The sequence below is a fragment of the Emydura macquarii genome, unplaced genomic scaffold (genome assembly GCF_026122565.2).
Source record: "Emydura macquarii macquarii isolate MOO-44397 ecotype Brisbane River unplaced genomic scaffold, CSIRO-AGI_Emac_v2 contig_1119, whole genome shotgun sequence".
Classification (NCBI taxonomy): domain Eukaryota; kingdom Metazoa; phylum Chordata; order Testudines; family Chelidae; genus Emydura; species Emydura macquarii.
This window is the reverse complement of record NW_027131256.1, coordinates 20,180,563-20,198,632: the sequence shown is the minus strand read 5'-3', so window position 1 is coordinate 20,198,632 and position 18,070 is coordinate 20,180,563. Positions and strand designations below refer to the sequence as shown.

Sequence of the window (18,070 nt, the reverse complement as noted above, 5' to 3'; positions counted from 1 at the left end):
TCGGTGTTTTTTTTTAAATGAAATAGTTGAAATATTCTATTTTTAATTTGTTATATTATGATATTATGACATATCAGTAGAGCATATTATATACTATTACTAACATGAAATGTAAAAATAATATAAAAACGAGAAACTCATAAAATGAAACAATATCTAAAACATCTTTTTTAGCAGTTCCACTTTTCAGGTAACTTTTTGAAACTTTTAGTTCTGATTTGGAAAGAAAATAAACTTCAAAATGTTCAAATTTTCAGTGAAATGGAAATTGAGTTTTGACCTGCACTTTCTGTTAGTGACTGTATTGCTGGCAATAAACGGGTAAGATGCAGAATGATACCTGAAGGAACTAAAGACACTGGGGGAGCAATTAATGCAAATCCCCAATACTGAAACAATGAAGGTGGCAAGTCTAAATTTTATCCCAAGGGGAAAAATGCACAGGCTGGTTTGAACTGGTTCAAAGGCCTTTGTAAGCCATGGCATGGAAACTGTATAAAATAACAGATCCTGACCTGGGGAGAAACAGACCCTGTGGGAGGACCTGAAGTGTATTAGACCAACCAGGGCCTCCATGTGGAAGGTGGGCGACCACCTCATAAGCTAGGCATGTGTACAAACTGTTTAGACCTGCTGAGGTGATCATAGTGAATTTCAGGGGTCTGCAGCTGAAGACCCCGGTTTAGATGGAGAGAATCACAGGATTCCACTCCAAGGAAAGTGGTGGCGAGAGACTCAAGGCTGAAACCCAAGGGAGAGCCCTTCAAGGAGACCACAATGGGGTCAGAGGTGCAGTTACCTTTGGAACTGTGCCATATGTGGTAGTAGGTATGGGATCTATGCGTCAGTGGGAAATTTCCAACAAGTACCAACAGCAGTGAAAATAAGTATTGTAGAAAGAAGCACAGAGAAAAGTCTGTCATTTTGAGGAGAGAGACAAAAACAGGAAAGATGAGTTATGAGTAACCAAGGAAAAATCAACTGGTGGAATTATGCAGAGGTAGCTAAACTCAAGAGCTGACAAAGACATAGCTGGTTGACCTGCTATACTCTGAGGACCAGAAGTGATATTCTGAAGCCACAAGGGCACCCAGATCTCTGTGGGAGAGAGCAGAGGTCAAGGGAGACCTTGGAGACTGTTTCCTAGAGGGAAGTGGGGAAGAGGAGGATGACAGGCAGCAACTGTTTCATTCAAACTGAATTAGTTCAGCAGTTGATGTGGAAAGTCTACAATTTGAAGAGAAAAAACTGCAGCTTGAGAGAGAGGCTGTCCTTGGAAACCCAGCGACTTGTGGACCAGAAGCAGCAGCACCAGCACAAAGACAAACAGTACCAGAGTGTGAGCAAGAAGAGAGGGATAAGCAGCAGCAGGAAAGAGAAAAAGAGCATTAGCTCAAGTTTGAATTGGAGAGAGAATAGGTGGAGAGAGACCCCGTGTACGTGGTTCCTCCAGTGGAATAGACGCAAAATGGTTACACCCGTTCCTAAAGAAAGGTATTTTTAAATGTGTTGGAAATGAGTTGTGAATTGAACAGGGTGGGGCATGCGGATATGGTGTAGTGTCTGGCCTCGCTACTGACAGTGAAGACCTTAAAGCTTTTACCCGTATGGCAAGATAGAACTATAAAAACGATGACCAATGTAAGTATGTGTTACTGCTGAAATTCAAACTAAGGCCTAAAGTGTATAGGATGGGGTAGTCTGTTATTTTTTGTCAAGGTCCAAATTTCTTGGTCAAGATATAGTCCACCTCCACACTCCAGAGAAAATAATGGCGATGATGATAATAAGTAAATAAAAGATTTCAGAGTCCATTCAAAAGCATCTGGTGGTCTTGATTTGGCCCGGGGTCCCCCTGTTGACTACGCCTTGTATAGGAAGAAGGCGATATGAACTATGCTGAGCTTGCAACCCAGATTAGGAGAGCTGGTGTGGTGGTTGCAGCTGGAAAATAGATTTCCTGTCAAACCCAAATCCTGTCCTGAATATGCAAACCCTGGTTGCATATTCATCAGCCTAACAGGGATGCATTGAGATCAGAAGCTGGGGATCAGGCCCAGAGGGAGGTCCAGCTTTACTGGGAGGGAGGCCACCTCAGAGGGACCCCAGGGTGAATGGTGAAAAGCGGTAACAAATTGGATCACGTTGCTGGAATTGCCTAGTCTATCTGCAGAGGCCCAGTGCAGTCCTGGAAAGGTTGTCTGCATCTCAACCTTAGAGTTTACTTTATGACTGAATCCCCAGAGGGAGAAAGTCACATGGCCAACTCACTTGGGGCATATAGTGCCCATGCTGATGGGTTTACACCCCAAACAGCTGTACATAGGCCTTAACAGACAAAGGACATGAAACTGTATAAAATAACAGCTCTGGCTTGTGATGAGAGACACCATCTAAGCACTTAGAGGTGTGAGACTGTGGCCAACAGACAGGCCCTGTAGGAGGACCTGAAGTGTATTAGACCTCCCAGGGTTTCCATGTGGAAGATGGGTGACCACCTGGTAAGTTAGGATTGTATAGAAGTTGTTTTTAAGATGTTTTCTCTCAAATGCTTTTGTTCTGAATAGATAGTAAGTTGCATTATGAAAGCTGTTTGGTCACTGGATATCCCTATCACTGCCCCTGAGAGAACAGAACTTCAGGTGCTGAACTGAAGTCAGACCTGCTTAAATGGTCGCAGTTACTTGTAGGGGTCTGCAGCCTAGGACCCCAGTCTGGAGGGAGAGACTCCTGGGATTCTGCTCTGAGAGAGGCAACAGCTACAGCCTGAGACCTAGGTGGGATGCCCTCAAGGAGACAATCGAGGTCAAAGGTGCAATTAACTTGAACCGTGACAGTGTTTAAAGAGCTCTTCCCCACCCCACCCTGTTCTCAGTTGGAGAGCTTGGAGAAAGTGAGCTCATTCGAGTCCAATGGTAAGACTGAGTGAAGCAAAGTCAGCAGTGTGTGCTCGGCATTCAGTGTGGAAAGCTTGGCTTCCTTTCTGCATGTGTTTTCCCTGTAACTAAAGGAAGCATGCACTGACATGCATCAAAGGTGCTTATACCAGGATTCAAATACCTTGCTTCAGGTTGTTCTACTCCAGTGATTTCTAGCTGAAGGATGCCCATGTGGGTGCCAAGGTTGGGTCAATAATATCCATGCACTGTAAATTCTAATAGATTTAATCATTATAGGTCGCCTCCCAGCAAAGGTTCCTTTGAACTTAATACTGCTTTCACTGACCGTACCAGCCCTGCATGTGTTGGTTAAAGGGAGGGCCCGATGTGCTGCGATTGCTGTTGGTATCATTGTTATAGACTCATGGACTAATTTTTAAATGAAACTAACCCAGTGTGTGGCAGTGTAATGCACTGATTGGGAGGAGGATTCTGTTTTGAGCTAATGTGGGAAGGGGCATTTGGGTGGCGTTGCAAACCCCTGCATGGCAGTACCAAAACCTCCATTCTTATTCTGACTTTGGTTTTTTTTCCTTTGTGCCTTGATGTGTTGGGATCGGATCCTGCTTATCTTCCTCTCCTTACAGAGATCCTGATATAGACGCCAGATTGGGAATGTAACAGGGCTGGGTCTCCTCTTCCAGTCCCACTAGACACCATGGTAACTAATCACATTGGTGATTGCTGTTAATACCTGTGTGTATGTGTACACATTTCCTCTTCCCTTGCTGACTAACCAGCTAGCTCTGTGCTAACATAACTCCATTGTGACTTGTGCTGGACTCCTGTTACAGCCTGTTGGCTAGGGGATGGCGCATCTCATTGGGTGCTTGGGTTTCATTGTCTTGTGTTTAATTGGGGTGGGAATGCTACTTATCCCAACCAGTGTACCTCAGTGTCTTCCAGCAGTGAACTCACCAGTGGACTAGAACATGGGCCATTCAGACTTCTTTCCTATGGGAACAAAACTTTTTAAATTCCCAGTGCCTATTTCTCTTTGTGGCAATAATGATGGGTTTCTAAAGTACCCATCACCATGATCTCTAGGTGCGAATACTCAGTCAACCCCAGAAATTCACCATAACCCATTTTAGCCACTTAAAGGGTTGCTCTCACTCACTTCCAGCCAGAATTGAAGCCTCTCATTGCTGGGTCTATAGGTCTCTTTTCTCAGTATTCCCCTTTTTACTGTCACATGTCTGAGATGCCTGCTCTCTAAAGGTTTGATTAACCCTTTGGATAATAAAAAGGTTGGCCTGTGAGGAGTTGCATTCTGCTCAATGTCATGTCATTATTCATGTGTTTGTATTTGCTGCATGTTTTGTATGTCTAAGAGATGGGGCATTATTGTGGGGGAGAGGGATTAGTGGGCAGAAGCATGGTGTTAAAGAGAGTTCCTGTATTTGTTTTGTGTATAGGAAGAAGTGGCCTGTTTCTATAGCGTATCCTTGGGTAAGGGAAGAAGGATGAGGCCAATGTTCAAAGGAACAGGCTGCTGCTAGGACCAGGGATTGCCCATTGAAATTTTAAAGGACCCTTATTCATTTTTGTCTCCTTAAATCAAGATCCAGCCCAGATATAAGGATGTTTCTTTCTACCCTCTCTCCCCAGTCTCTTCTATGGAGATTGAAAGGAGCAGGTGGAAAAGCAAACCTAGCTGAATTAACTTTAGAGTTATCAGCCTCCTCCCCAAAACTGTTCCTGTTAGAGGTATTCAGGGGCTTCAATTCTGACCCAGCAAGTCTGCTACTTGTGACTGTTATGGTGGCCACTACAGGAACTGGCATCCAGAGAGCAAGAGATTGAATTAATCTGGAATCCCAGGAAAGTCAAATACAAAAGAATTAGCCAGGGGACATACGTCAGCCACCTATGTCACATGGAAGAGCTGGTGGCTCCTGCCACCGTTGTCTCTAGATGTAGTAATTGTGAAGTCCTCACTTATGTGGGCTGTTTAGCCCATGCACAGTTAGAAAGTAGTTGGTATTCACACCTGGATGTTCTCTGATGCCTCATATATAGGACAAGAAAACACATTCTCAGGTTCTTATGTCTTAATCTGGCTGTAGTGGGTAGAGGAAAATAGCTGATATGTGTGTGAGGACTGGTGTAAGAGTGACTGGGTAGGCAGGGAGAATGTGTGAGCTGATCCCGATACCCATTATGGTCACTTTTATTTTGGCATAGCCTGCCACTTCACCCTGCCATCACTCGCTTTTGTTTTTTGTTCCTGTTTTGTGTTTGTCTCTTGAATGTTGTCCTGCAAACTCTGCTCTGCCGCCTCGTCAGCTGCAGTACCTCTGAGAGCTTGATGTCGCCGGCTAAGCAGGCTCCACGGAAGTCACCCTCCGACACAGAGGGTTTGGTAAACCACGTGCCCAGCAGATTGCACCAGGTAAATTGTGTCCTGCTGTCTTCTGTACTCTCCAATGCAGGGACCTCCCAGGATGTGGGAGAGGTGGATCCATGCCAGGGAGAGGATGAAGGTGCAGGAGGTGTGGGGGTGGGAGAGGTGATTTAGCTGGCTGTGTTGTTTCATGTACTCAGGCAGCTGGGAGGAAAAGGGAACTGCTCTGTATGGGATTGGGTATTAAGCTGTAACTGGGGTTTATGAACTGCTCTGAAGCTGGTATTTGTGAACTATACTTAGTAGCTGTAGCATTTCCAGAAGAATGGAGGGATTCAACAAGGCAGTTAATAAGCTGACAAGAAGGTATAGATCCCTTTTGTTCTTATCATCAAATGAGAAAAAAGTATGTTCTTATCTTATGTTAATTAAACATGGTAACTGACATGAGGTAAAATCCTAGTGAAGACAAGGCAGTTTGCAGTCTCTGCTCGCATTAGCAGATTGAGGTAAAGACCTTCTTACATGGGAAAACTACAAAACTACCTTATCTTCACTAGCATTCTACCTCATGTCAGTTACCACATGTTAACTAATATCTAGTGCAGATACACCCTAAGGCTATATATACACAGTAGTTGGGAGGTGTAATTCCTAGCTGAGGTAGATGTACATGTGCTAGCTTTGCTTAAGCTAGTGCTCTAAAAATAGCAATGAGGCCATGGTGGCATGGGCAACGGATTGGGTTAGTCACTTGCGTATGTACCTAGGATCTTGGATGGAGTTGGACTCAGGCAGCTAGCCTGAGCTGTTGCCCACGCTGCTGCAGCCACACTGCTATTTTTAGCATGTCAGCTCAAGCAGAGTTAGTGCATGTATATCTACCAGAGCGACATCTCCAGCTGCAATGTAGACGTAGCTTAAGTGGTGAATAGGTCCTGTGGTGAAAGAGTGAGTGAGTCGATGCAGTGAAGCACTAGGCAGTAATAGTCTGCATGTGAGCATGAAGCCTTTGGCTCCCGGGTATTCAGCCTTGTAGATTTGTAACAGTTCATTTCACCCTCCGGGGGCTTTGAACCTCTATGGTTCCACTCAGAAATTGAAGGCAGAATCTAATGCTGTCTAGACAGTCCTTCCACATGAAATGAAAACTGCCTTCATGAGTTACGGGAAAAATCTAGTGGGAAGCCTAGAGACCTCTCAAACTGGGACACTATATAATGTGGTGTGAGCTGGCAGGAATGTTCAAGGCCCTTTGGCAACATCTACCCTATAGCACTTACAATGGCTCAGTTGTGCCGCTGCAGCGCTTCTGTTGAAGATGCTCTAAGCCAATGGGAGAGAGCTCTCCTGTCCGCTTAATAGCCCCTGCCTCCCTGAGAAGCAGTAGCTATGTTGGCCAAAAGTACTAAGCACTTCATAAAGCAGAATGATGACAAAGTCCTGGCCTATAGAGCTTACAACCTACATGTATGAAAAGCCACTAGAAAGTGCACAGTGTGACATTCTGCAAAATGGGAAAGATGAAGTAGTTTCTTAGATTAGTGCATTTCTGGTGACTTTGAATTTTAGCCATGGTGTCAGTTGGAGGACTTTTGAATTATTGGGAAGATAGCATGCTTGTAGTTTTCTGAACTATTTAACTTTGGAAAACCAGTTTGTATTCACTTTGGAAGGAGTTTATCCATTAATAGGTTGGTTTTTTGACTGCTTCCTAGAACAGATGAATGAAGATAAAACTTTCCTTTCAGCTAGAGTCAAAATTCAGTTGCATAGTAATGTTGGGCTGCTCTGAACAAGGAGGTAGGCAGGGAGCATGAGGCTATTGGTTTCACTGGAAGATAAGGAAAGTGATGGGAGGGACATAGTTTGAGGGAGATGGAGCAAGAAAAGCGTTGTCTAGACTAGAAGAACAGGTATTCTTAAAAACAGTAGTTAATCGATTAAGTGGATCTTAAAATGCCTTAGCATCTAGTGTAGACAGGAGTTAACATCTTTAAAAATATGTTTGCTGATTGTGGTCAACCTCGGTTTACTTCTAGGATTAACCTTGACCAGTTAAATTGAGGTAGAAAATATTAATCTGTGTGTACAACTAGAGAAAATGTTAGGAGCTAACTCGCTGACCTCTTAATCTAGGCAAACCCTTCTAAAATGCCATTGTGTTTTTAAAGATGTCTATGCTAGGTGCTAAGTGTTTCACAACATGTTAATTAAAAGGTGTTAGCTGTCTTTTTGTCTCCCCCCATGGCTTTTCTACACAGGGAATTTATTCTGGAATAAGATAGGATATGAATTTAAAACACAGTAGCTGCTCTGTTATAGCTCCTGATGCGGATGAGTTTATTCCGGAATGTGTGTGTCCATGGGGGAATTTATTCAGCCATAGCTGTTCCAGTCAACTTTCCTGTGTAGACAAGCCTCTAGACTAAAACAAGAAGCTGACGATCAGTTTACTTTGCTTCAGAAATAGTGGCAGAAAGTGCCTTTCGGTGGTTTTGGACTTAATTTAAAATAAATATATTTTAATTTAAAAATACATGTTTTAATTTTTAAAAAATATATATATTCTGGCCTTCAGACATTGTGTTTCTCACTCCACAGTCACTTTCTTGTTTAATAAAATTTCTGCCTCCCCACTGTCTCCTGTCTGGCTCTTATTTATTGTCTTACAAAGTCTCATGTGCCATATAAGATCTAATTTTAACATTGAAGACCTCTGAATCTTGTGACACTCTCCTTTTCCTCCTCACCACTCCTCCCCCAGTGCAGTTAGTACACTGTTCTGTGTTATAAATTCTATTCATTAACAAAATATACCGCCTCCACATTTTAAACTGTCAATGTGCTGCAAACTTTTGTAATGCCAGTTAGTAACTATGTTGTTCAAGTTCCATAGGGAAAGCTGCAGGTGTTGGTAGCTGGGTAGGGAACACTTGAATGTTTAGATGCAGATAAATTTATGGGAATTGGCTTTGTTTGATTTAAAGATGGTAAATAAGGCTTTTGATAGTAGGGTAGGGATGCATTTCTTTTAGAAGATCAGAGGGGATTTTTAACTTAATTTCCTTTTCCTCATGTGTTTCAGCAAACCTTGACAGCAACTAGCTGCTCTCCCATCCCAATATTTGCCACTGCTCCAGAAATGAGAAACACATTTGCTTGAATGTGTTTCTGTTAAAATGATCTACAGTGAAATGAATGATGACATTTTAATGGTTACGAAATTTAAGGGTTGATGCCCTTTTTAAATGAAAGGGACAATTCACACCTCTTAGACTGACACAATAGTGCTATCTGCAGGTGTGTGCAGACCTTAGTGCATTGGTTTAAGCTCCTCACATTTTGAAGATTCTGTACAACCATAAAGACTAGGGGCTTATTCAAAACTTTTCATATCTGGGTGGCTCTACTCACAGAGGAGCTGAGCATCTGCAGTTCCTTTGATGTAAGTGGTAGCTGTGGGTACTCAGCACCTCATTTGTCTGTTTTGTATGATTAATTCTAACTGTCAACTTGTGGAAGCACTCTCTTAGGATAGCCTACTGCGTACCTTTCCCAGTCAGTATCCATGAAATCCACATGTTGTCTGCATCTGATTCTCTAAATGTTCAGACAGTCAGATGCCTCAAGTGTGCTTTCATTGTCCTGTCCTGTCCTCAACAAATCTCTGCATGTTTCATCTTGTCAGAATTATATACGGTCTCGATTACTTACTCCATCCTCCTCCTAATTGTTTCCATTCTGCCATCCCAGTTGTTTGTCTGGATGAGAGAGAGAAGAGCATCCATTCTGAGTGCAAGAATTTTCTGTTGTCTGAATAACTTTGACATTAACATAAGAACAGCCATACGAGGTCAGACCAATGATCTGTCTAGCCCAGTGGCTAGTGCCAGATGCTTCAGAGGGAATGAACAGAAAAGGGCAGTTTCAAGAGATCCATTCCCTGTCGTCTAGTCCCAGCTTCCAGCAGTTGGAAGTTTAGGGAAACCCAAAGCATGGAGTTGCATCCCTGACCATCTAGGCTAATAGCCATTGATAGAGTTATCCTCCAACCTAGTTGGTGGTCCAGGTTCTAACATATATGAGACAAATTAAAAGGCAAATACCTGCTGTCAGGTATGCCAAACATAACAAACAACTATGCCAAACATAAATGGTCAGCACCTTGGAATACTGAGCTCCTGTATCCTGGGTTTGCAAACTCTTTTCTGGTCAGACAGAAGCAGCATTGACTTTAAAACATGCTTGCAACTTCACATGCACACTCAGGCTATGTCTACACTACCACTTATGTCGGCAAAACTTATGTTGCCCACGGGTGTGAATGCTCCACCCCCTGAGCAACATAAGTTACATTGACAATCAGTTTAGGCTTGGTCTACGCTACAAGTTATGCCTGTGTAGCTGTGGTGACATAGCTCTGCTGATATGCTCTCTGAGTGTGAGATTCTGTTGTGCTGAGACCACTTCTCAGGTGGCTGCACCTTCCTCAGCCTTGTATCCAGGGCCATCATTTGCTACAGAGGGTAAAGGGGGAAGTTTCATCCCCAGACCTTTGTTTGTCCCCCCCTCCCAACACCCGACTTTTCATAGGTCTGTCTGCTCCACTTTTTGCCCCTCCCCAACCTCGTAGGATATAATATCACATATAATGTTCTTTATGCTAATACAACTTCTCTCCCTTCCCCTTGAATTTTTCTGAAATAACACCTCTGCTTGTATCTAACTCACCCAGAAAATGCAGTATCCTAGCACAGCAGAGAAGTTATCTTTTTTGCTGAAATTAATTCCCATCTCTTCGCCTGCTTCTCAGATGCCTGCTCTTGGGATATGCAGCACTCCAGTCCCATCCCTATCTCCATTCCACTCTGCACTTGGCATTCCTGCAGACTGCATTTCAGGGAGCCCACGTATTCATGGTGTACATGTGTGTTTCTGCAGAGCATTCAGCACATCTGTTCTGAAGCTTCAGATCTTTTGCTGCCCTCTAGGGCACTGAAACCAAATTGTTTGGCAGCATCTGTTTGTCAAATTCTTTGATATGAACAACAAACTATATATGAGGATTCCTTCATTGATCACTGAGGTGCAGCTATCTGAACATGATAGTAGGTTAGCAGAATAGGTTAGGTCATGAAGAAAACTAAATCTATTAGAAACAGCATGAGAATGAGATGAGATGTTTTGGCTAGGACACTATTTGAAGACCTGCACCAGGCCTGATATTGCTACTCTGGTGCCAGGGAAGCCTTGAGGACCCCTGTGGTTAGATCTTCTGTTTTAAAACCGGGCTAGGGCACTGGTTCAGTACTGAGGGAAGTGCACCAACTACTGAGTCATCACTTGCTACAGCATCTAAGTGGTCTTTGTCACTGAATCATAGGATTGACCCCGTTGCTTAGTTAGCTGGTGAATGGTGACTGCATCATATCACACCGTGGCTGCAAGCTAGAATTCCTTCACTATACTTGAGGAATTGATCCTCCAGTGTTCCAGTAGGGAAGTTGTGCTGAGGATTTGAAGGTCTGCAGTTAAAGTGCATAAAGTGAACTCTATCACTTAATGGTAATCTGTAGCTCGATACGATGCTTAAAAACTAAACTCTAGCTTGCATCTGACTGAACTATATATCTTCAACATAGCTTTCTGTGTCTATTGAAAATACACTGATACATTTCAGAACTGTGGATCCTTCCTTGCATTCTTCACACGCCGGCCAATTCAGTTGAAGTGAGGCCCCTGTGCTGCATGACACACTGGGATTGGGAGTAAGGTGACACACTAGAGTTTTTGTATCAGTCCACTTGCTTTGGGGTTCCATTAGCTATCAGGGACTGCATTTGCTGTAGCTTTATATTCTCGCAGGAGACCCTGCAGCAGGGAGAGGGAAGTGCAATCCATTCTTAAAGTGCTGATTCTGTGTTTTGTGTCTCTGTCCTCAGGGCCCAGTCATTTATGCGCAATTAGATCACTCCGGAGGGCAACACAGCGACAAGATTAACAAGTCAGAGTCCGTGGTTTATGCTGACATTCGGAAGAACTGAGGAAATCCCAACGTATCCAAAGCAAAACAAAAGTTCAAACTGGAATGGCTTGAATCAAATGTGACCCAGAGAACTCACATGTGGCCTTGGATGCCTAGGCTAGGACCAATGCATGTGAATACAGAGAGATATATATGTGTTGTGTGTAAATAGTCTATTTAATCGTACAGAAGTGAGACCAGTGTTGCATGTTGAAATGCAGTAAGAATTCTGCTTATAAATGGCCAATATTCTTTTTTTGTATCTAGAATAAGGGGAGAAAAAGTGAAAATTCATAACATTGCAATTTTTAAATATTTTTTGTCTAATCGTTAAATGGAGAAACTGGAAGATGCTAGGGGATTCTAGATTTACCTGATCCTTTGTCAACAGGGTTTTCTTTTCTTATAGGGATGAATATGAGGAAGATAGTTTCTGTAGGATAGCTCCTCTTCTCAAGTCTATACAAATTGACTGCCATTTCATCTCACTTATCCAATTAGACCTCTTTCCTCAGAAAAACCCTCATCTGCATGGGAGAAGGAAGAGCTAAGCTATAAAGGGTCTGGTAAATTTTAGCCATTTGAAATGTTGTCTACCCTTCCTTCACCTTTTTAAATGTATGAGAACTTTTAGATTTATATAACGGTGACATTGTTCATAGATTAATAGATTTTATGGCCAGACGGGACCATTATTAGCTCATCTAGTCTGATCTCCTGTATATCGCAGGCCATAGAATTTCACATAGTTTACTCCTGTATTGAGACCATGTATTGTTAGAGCTTAAAGCCAGTCCCTTAGAACACAGGGACTGTTGGTCCAGTAGGATTTGTGCAGTGAAAATAAAACCCAATCTTTTATAAGTAAGCGAAGGGCATCTAGGAAGCTTCATATCTGGGTAACTTGCTTCAGTTAGATCCTGATGTGCCCTTCCCTGAGAACTTGCTTCCAGTGAAACCTGCTGGGTTGTTTGTCCACTTGTAGCAGGAAGCAGGGGCTCTTTCTGGAGAGAGATGACGTTGCACTTTGTGGAAAAGGAAAAGTGATGAAACTTTACTTGCAATAACCTGCCTATATTGTCTTTCCCTGAAGCTAGTTTAGAGTAAGAATGAGAAGCGTGATGAATGGGACCATCACAAGCCTGCTGCTGTAAGAGGACAGGGCCATCCTTGGTTCCACTGTCGATGACTGATTCTTCCTAATGTCCCATCTCCTGTGATCTGCTAGAACAGAAGAAATTGAATCATGTGTAAAGCACACAACCCTACCTATATCACTGTCACACTGTGGCCCAATTTGCCTCTGAGAGTCTCCCCCGTGATCTGTTGAGCCTAGTTGAAGGCATCTGAACTAGACCTACACTGGAGAGATTCATTTCAAGGTTTCTTGGATCCTCTTTGTTCTTCCTTTGTATCTTTATGAACACTTGCTTGTATTTTCAAAGGTTCATTGAGTCCTTCTAGAAGGAAACAAGCTGCCTCTTGTGTGTAGTGAACTGCAGGCATCATGATCTGAAGATTTTGTCTGTGTCTGACTAGGGACATTGAGTTTTTGTGTTTATGGGAACATGACCACCATTCCACAGCTGGAATAGACGGATTCTATGATGTAGCCAGAGGGACTTAATGCAATATGGGACTGAAACTATTGTGAACTTCCTCTCCCTTGACTTGTCTTATCTTTTGAAGCTTGTTTATCAGGAACAGTAACCTGTGTTAATGGAAGTGTACTTCAAGTTTCAGTTAGTTCAGAGGAGTTCATATTTGCCTTGTGGCTAATGAGATCAGACCACAAACCTGATCATTTTTAACCCTATACTTTTAGCCAATGGAGCGTGCTGAGTTTTCTCTTGATTCCCTGCCACTAACCCTGGTCGTTGCTAGTTAAAGGAAGTGCAAAATTTAAAGGGCTTTTAAAATTCCTCCAGGTTTGCTGTCCTTGTCAATCTCTGGCCCTGCTGAGGTATGTGCTAGCTCCTTGTGCTATGTAGGACTACTTCTGATGAATGCATAGTGCTAAGTAGGAGAAGGCAGGCTTCTTGTAGCACAGCTGAGAGATAAGCAGACTCTCCCTTGTTGGGGTAACACAGATGTAAAAACTGAAATGGCAATGAGGTGATTGGCTAGATGACTAGGCTTGGAAGGAATATATTTTTTTATTGGTAAATGTCAAACATTGATTTCACTGTACACACATAAACTTGCGCAAAAATATTTCCATCGATAATTGAAATTTACAAGTAGACAAAGTAAGAAAAATGCTGCTTGAGAACTTATTAGTTTGATTTAATGTTATATACTTTGTATATTTTGACATATGATGTTGACCGTTTGTGTGCTAATGGTTATAATGCTTTAACTTCTTGAATCTCAACATCTACAGTCATTAAATAATTGTCTCACTCCTCCATAATTTCCCACAACTGTGAAAATTTACATTGAAACAAATGCTTAAAATCCATAATTTTGTGCAACTTTGAAAATTAAAATTGATAAAAAATTGGAAAAAAAAAAAGATTAAAAATAAACATATAGTCCATCAAAATTAAAAACAAAACCCAAAACAAGAATTCTGCCAAGCTTATGCAGAAGTGTTACAACTCAAAACCTCCCTCTCCCTTTCCTTCCCATGTAAACAAGCATAAACTGAGGACTGGTCTGCACTGAGAACTTACTTTGATATACTTTTATATATCTACATCTTTCAGAGACATACCCCCCCACCCCCCCAAGAGATCTAGCTATGCCGCCCTAACCCTCAGTGTAGACAGTGCTAGGTTGATGGAAGAATTCTTCCATCGATCTAGCTACCACCTCTTGGGGAGGGGGATTACCTATGCCAATGGGAGAACCCCTCCTGTCAGTGGAGGTAGTGTTTTTACACTGAAGTGCTACAAGGTGCAGGTGCAGCTGTGCTGCTTAGTGATTAAAATGTACACATACCCTGAATGAAGCAGTAGTGAAATCCTAGACTATGGTCTAATACTACTAGGCCATTTTAGAAGCTGTGAAACTGAATGGATTGGTTGCATTCTTCTACTCTCAGCAGTCCTTTCTGTATTGCAGTCAATAACTTAAGGCTTGTCTACGCTATGGAGACTACAACAGCATGGCTATGCCAGCATGACCCTGTAGTGGAGGCACAGCCTTCACTGATGTAGTTTTTCTGCTGATGTAGAAACATCACCTCCCCGAATGGAAGCATTCATTTCTCAATGTAGCTGTTCCTACACTGCGGATTAGGTAAGTGTAGCTGTGTTGGTCAGGGTGAGGCTTTTTCACACCCTTCACAGACATAGCTATGTCGACCTAACTTTTAAGCTCTGGTCTACACTTCAAATTTAGATTGACCTAGCTGCATTGATCAGAGGTGTGAAAAATTCACCTCCCTGAGTGCAGTAGTTGAGCCGACTTAATCCCGGTGTAGATGCACCTTTGTCAATGAAATAATTCCTCCGTTGACCTAACTACTGCTGCTCAAAGAAGTGGATTACCTGCATTGACGGAAAAACCTCTTCTGTTGATGTAGGAAGCATCTACATTATGGCACTGGAGCTGTGCCACTATAGCACCCATGCTCTAGACATGCCATATGTGTAGATCAAGCCTAAGACAGCTGTGCTGTTCCAAAGGCTGTTATAATGGAGGCCATTTTTGGATAACGAGCTGAGGTGAGCTCTGTGGGAATCCCATTGTATCCATGATGGTGAATTCTTTATAAATCTTGTCTTTATCACTCAGGGCATAATACGTCACAGCACAGAAACTAGAGTCAGTACAACTTTCTACTTGTGCGGAGAAGGAGTTTGCCTGACTATAACTGACCTTGTACTCACTGCAGACAAAGACAAATGCCTTTTGGGATTCCCACCCTAGCTCTGCCTGCTACAAGAATTGGCACTTTTTAGAGAGGAAGGGTTGGATGGTATCACTTCTGTTTTGCTTGTCTTTTCCCTTATAAAACATGCTGCTGGTCCTCATTAGAACTGAAAAGATGGCAAGGCAGCAAAATTCAGTTTCAACAAACTGAGACCTTTTAACCCTTAGTTGACTGCCAGCAAACTTGCATATAGGTGTGACTGCCAGCAAACATGCATATAGGTGCAGTATCCAAAGGGCTGCTGTTGCTACGTGATAACTTGGGTGTTTAGTGAATGAATTGGCAGCTTCTCCCCATCTTATCTCCAACACTCCTTCTCATGCTTAGGTTAATGTTTGACTGCAGTTATACAGGGCAGATGACCCAGGTTGAGGGGGCGTAGGACAAGGGTGTTTTATATGGTGTTTGGAGGAGGTGTTACATTGGGAGGCATAAAGCCTCATCTGTACCTGCAGTGCTTTGTGTTTTATAGATTTCTACTGACATTTAAGTTTATGATTAGAGAAACTGGAATTAGGTTTTTAATTTGACATTTAATCTTCCAGAGTTGTTCAGGTGATTATCTATCTTGTAACTCAATGTGTGTGTGTGAAAGTGTGTATGTGTGAAACTTAAAGGCTACGTTTCCCTAGAGAGCGGACTCTTTGGGTGAAGTACTGTTTGATCTCTAACATAAATGCCCTAGAATCTGTTTTAAACCTTGCTTGGAATGTACATTATTCTCATATTTGTCTAGAACTTTTAAAACCAGGATCCTTCTATTATGTGTATGGGAGCCGAGGGTGGTATTTTTCCCCTCTTTAAAATGAATCTCTGGTCAAAGATCTGGGGAAGTATTTGACATTTCTGGGATTGCAGTCATCTCGTCCATCGTACCAGCATCTAGATGTTGCCGCATGTTATGCTAAGGCCACCAGAATACATAGAATGATAGAAATGTAGGGCTGGAAGAGACCTACAGAAGTCAAGTTCATCCATCAGGTCTGAGGCAGGACCAAGCAATGGAGATCCCTAAATCATAAACTACGTTGCTCGGACTTTATGCCATTGTGTTTGTTGTTTGTTTTTTTTTAAGACCTCCTCCTCCTTCCTCTCAAACACAAATAGCCCCTTTTATTTTTAAGGTATTTCTGCACTTTCTAAAACTGGAATTTAAGTTGAGTAAAGTTCCCTGCCTTCTGGGGTGAATATGCTGTGCAGTCTTGTTTCTTCCCCTCCAAAGCAGCTGCAACATGGAGTATTGGAGACACTTTGGGCAGGAAGACAGGAGCTTTTGGGTCTTATTCCTGCAGATTTCTAACTTGGAAAGTGTATTCCAAAACAGGAGAGGCATGCCTCCTCCCCATGAAGAGGATAGCGCACCAATATCTTGCCTCGCTTGGGGGGTAGGGGAAGCAGGACAAACACCTATAAAATGGGTGTATAATCATTGTGGGAGGGAGCCAGGTGTATACTGCATGGCCTCACTATATAAAGTTAAGGCCATGAAGAGCCAGGGATAGCAACTGTTCTTTGTGCTTTGCTCTGACAGATTCTTTTGATTTGGACACTCAAATCATACTGTTTAATTTTTCTTGACTGATTTTAATGTTTTATATTGTAATCTTGTGACTATTTTAATACACTTTTTTCCATTACTGGTCTGTTGTGGTCTGTTGCACAAGTCACACCTGGTTGTGGGTGGGGAAGGAGGAGAGAGACTGAAATACACAAGCCTCCTCCCTTGCACCTTAGAGACAACAAATGTCAAAGATGATAGTCTCCACTCATCTGACACAAGCCACCTGGATCAGAATGCTGCATGAATCTTTCACCAGAGGATCTCAGCATGCTTTACCAATATTAAGCTGCACAATTCCCCTGTGAGGCAGGTAAGTGATGTTATCTCCATCATTAAACTGGAGGAGTTCTGGTAAAGGGTGAAGTGGCTTGCCCAAGGCTACTCAGCAAGTCAGTAGCAGAGTTGGGAATAAGAACCTAGGAGATGGGTCTTCCAGTGCCCTATTCAAGTCACTACCCACCCCATTGTGAAGCTGTCTTTGCAGAATACTTTTCTTGTCTTGAAAAGTATCTAAACCAATCCTACTAGACAAAGGCATCTTGTTGGAAGAGAAAATGCTTTCCCTAGCCTGCCTCAGAGCAAACAGTAATTGTTGCACTTGGCAAAACAGACCCACTGGTCTGCTTAAAGGTCTGACCAGAGATATTTGTGAAAGAGATGGCAATGTCTCACTATATCTTTGGAAGACCTTGTTGAATTAAGTGCCTTTGAGGTCCACTGTATTAAATGAATGGTTTATGCTGTGGTGGGCTGCAATTGTACATAACCTCTTGAGGGGGGGATATGTGACAAGTGTGAGACTTGGGTATCCAAAGGTCTGAACAATGGCAGATAAGAATGGAGTTTTGGAACAAAAAGTGTTAAGTGCTTTTCCTGGGAAATATCTAGGGGGAGGTGAATACAAATTCCCCACCTCTGGTTATGCAAAGCCTTTTGAAACCACAACCTGAGGAGTGGGCTATTGTCTGCTGATCACCTATTACATGAGGCCAAGATCGAAGGCCCAAGTTGTACAAAGGAAAGACCGAACTATTCCTGGTTGTTCTGATTCTGGATCTGAGATGGTTATGAACTTATAACCATGGGGAAAACCCAGTTGTGAGTTTCTGAAGGACTGACATCTACTAGAGCCTGAGGTTGGAGTTGGGAGTGATACATGCTAAAAAGTTTACCAGAGGTGTAGTTTCTTTTGTTTTTAATATGCTTTCTCTTTTGCCTTAAGAATAAATGTGGTTGCATAGAAAGAGCTGTGTGGTAACTTGCAATTGCTGGCAATACATTTTTCGCAACCTCTGGAGAGAAAGCAAAGCATGGA

General features: G+C 42.6%; 1 protein-coding gene across 3 annotated transcripts in view; it reads left to right on the top strand.

Annotated features, from left to right (window-relative positions):
• Positions 1-16,831, top strand: part of MPZL1 (myelin protein zero like 1) — a 45,626-nt gene extending 28,795 nt beyond the window's left edge. The window contains exons 5-6 of one of the 3 annotated variants that reach the window (XM_067546276.1): positions 5,229-5,334; positions 11,232-16,831. In XM_067546276.1, coding sequence (XP_067402377.1) covers positions 5,229-5,334; positions 11,232-11,333 — 208 coding nt within the window. In that variant the 3' untranslated portion in view covers positions 11,334-16,831. The other 2 variants (XM_067546278.1, XM_067546277.1) reach the window with 2 other exon arrangements.
• Positions 16,832-18,070: the final 1,239 nt, after the last annotated feature.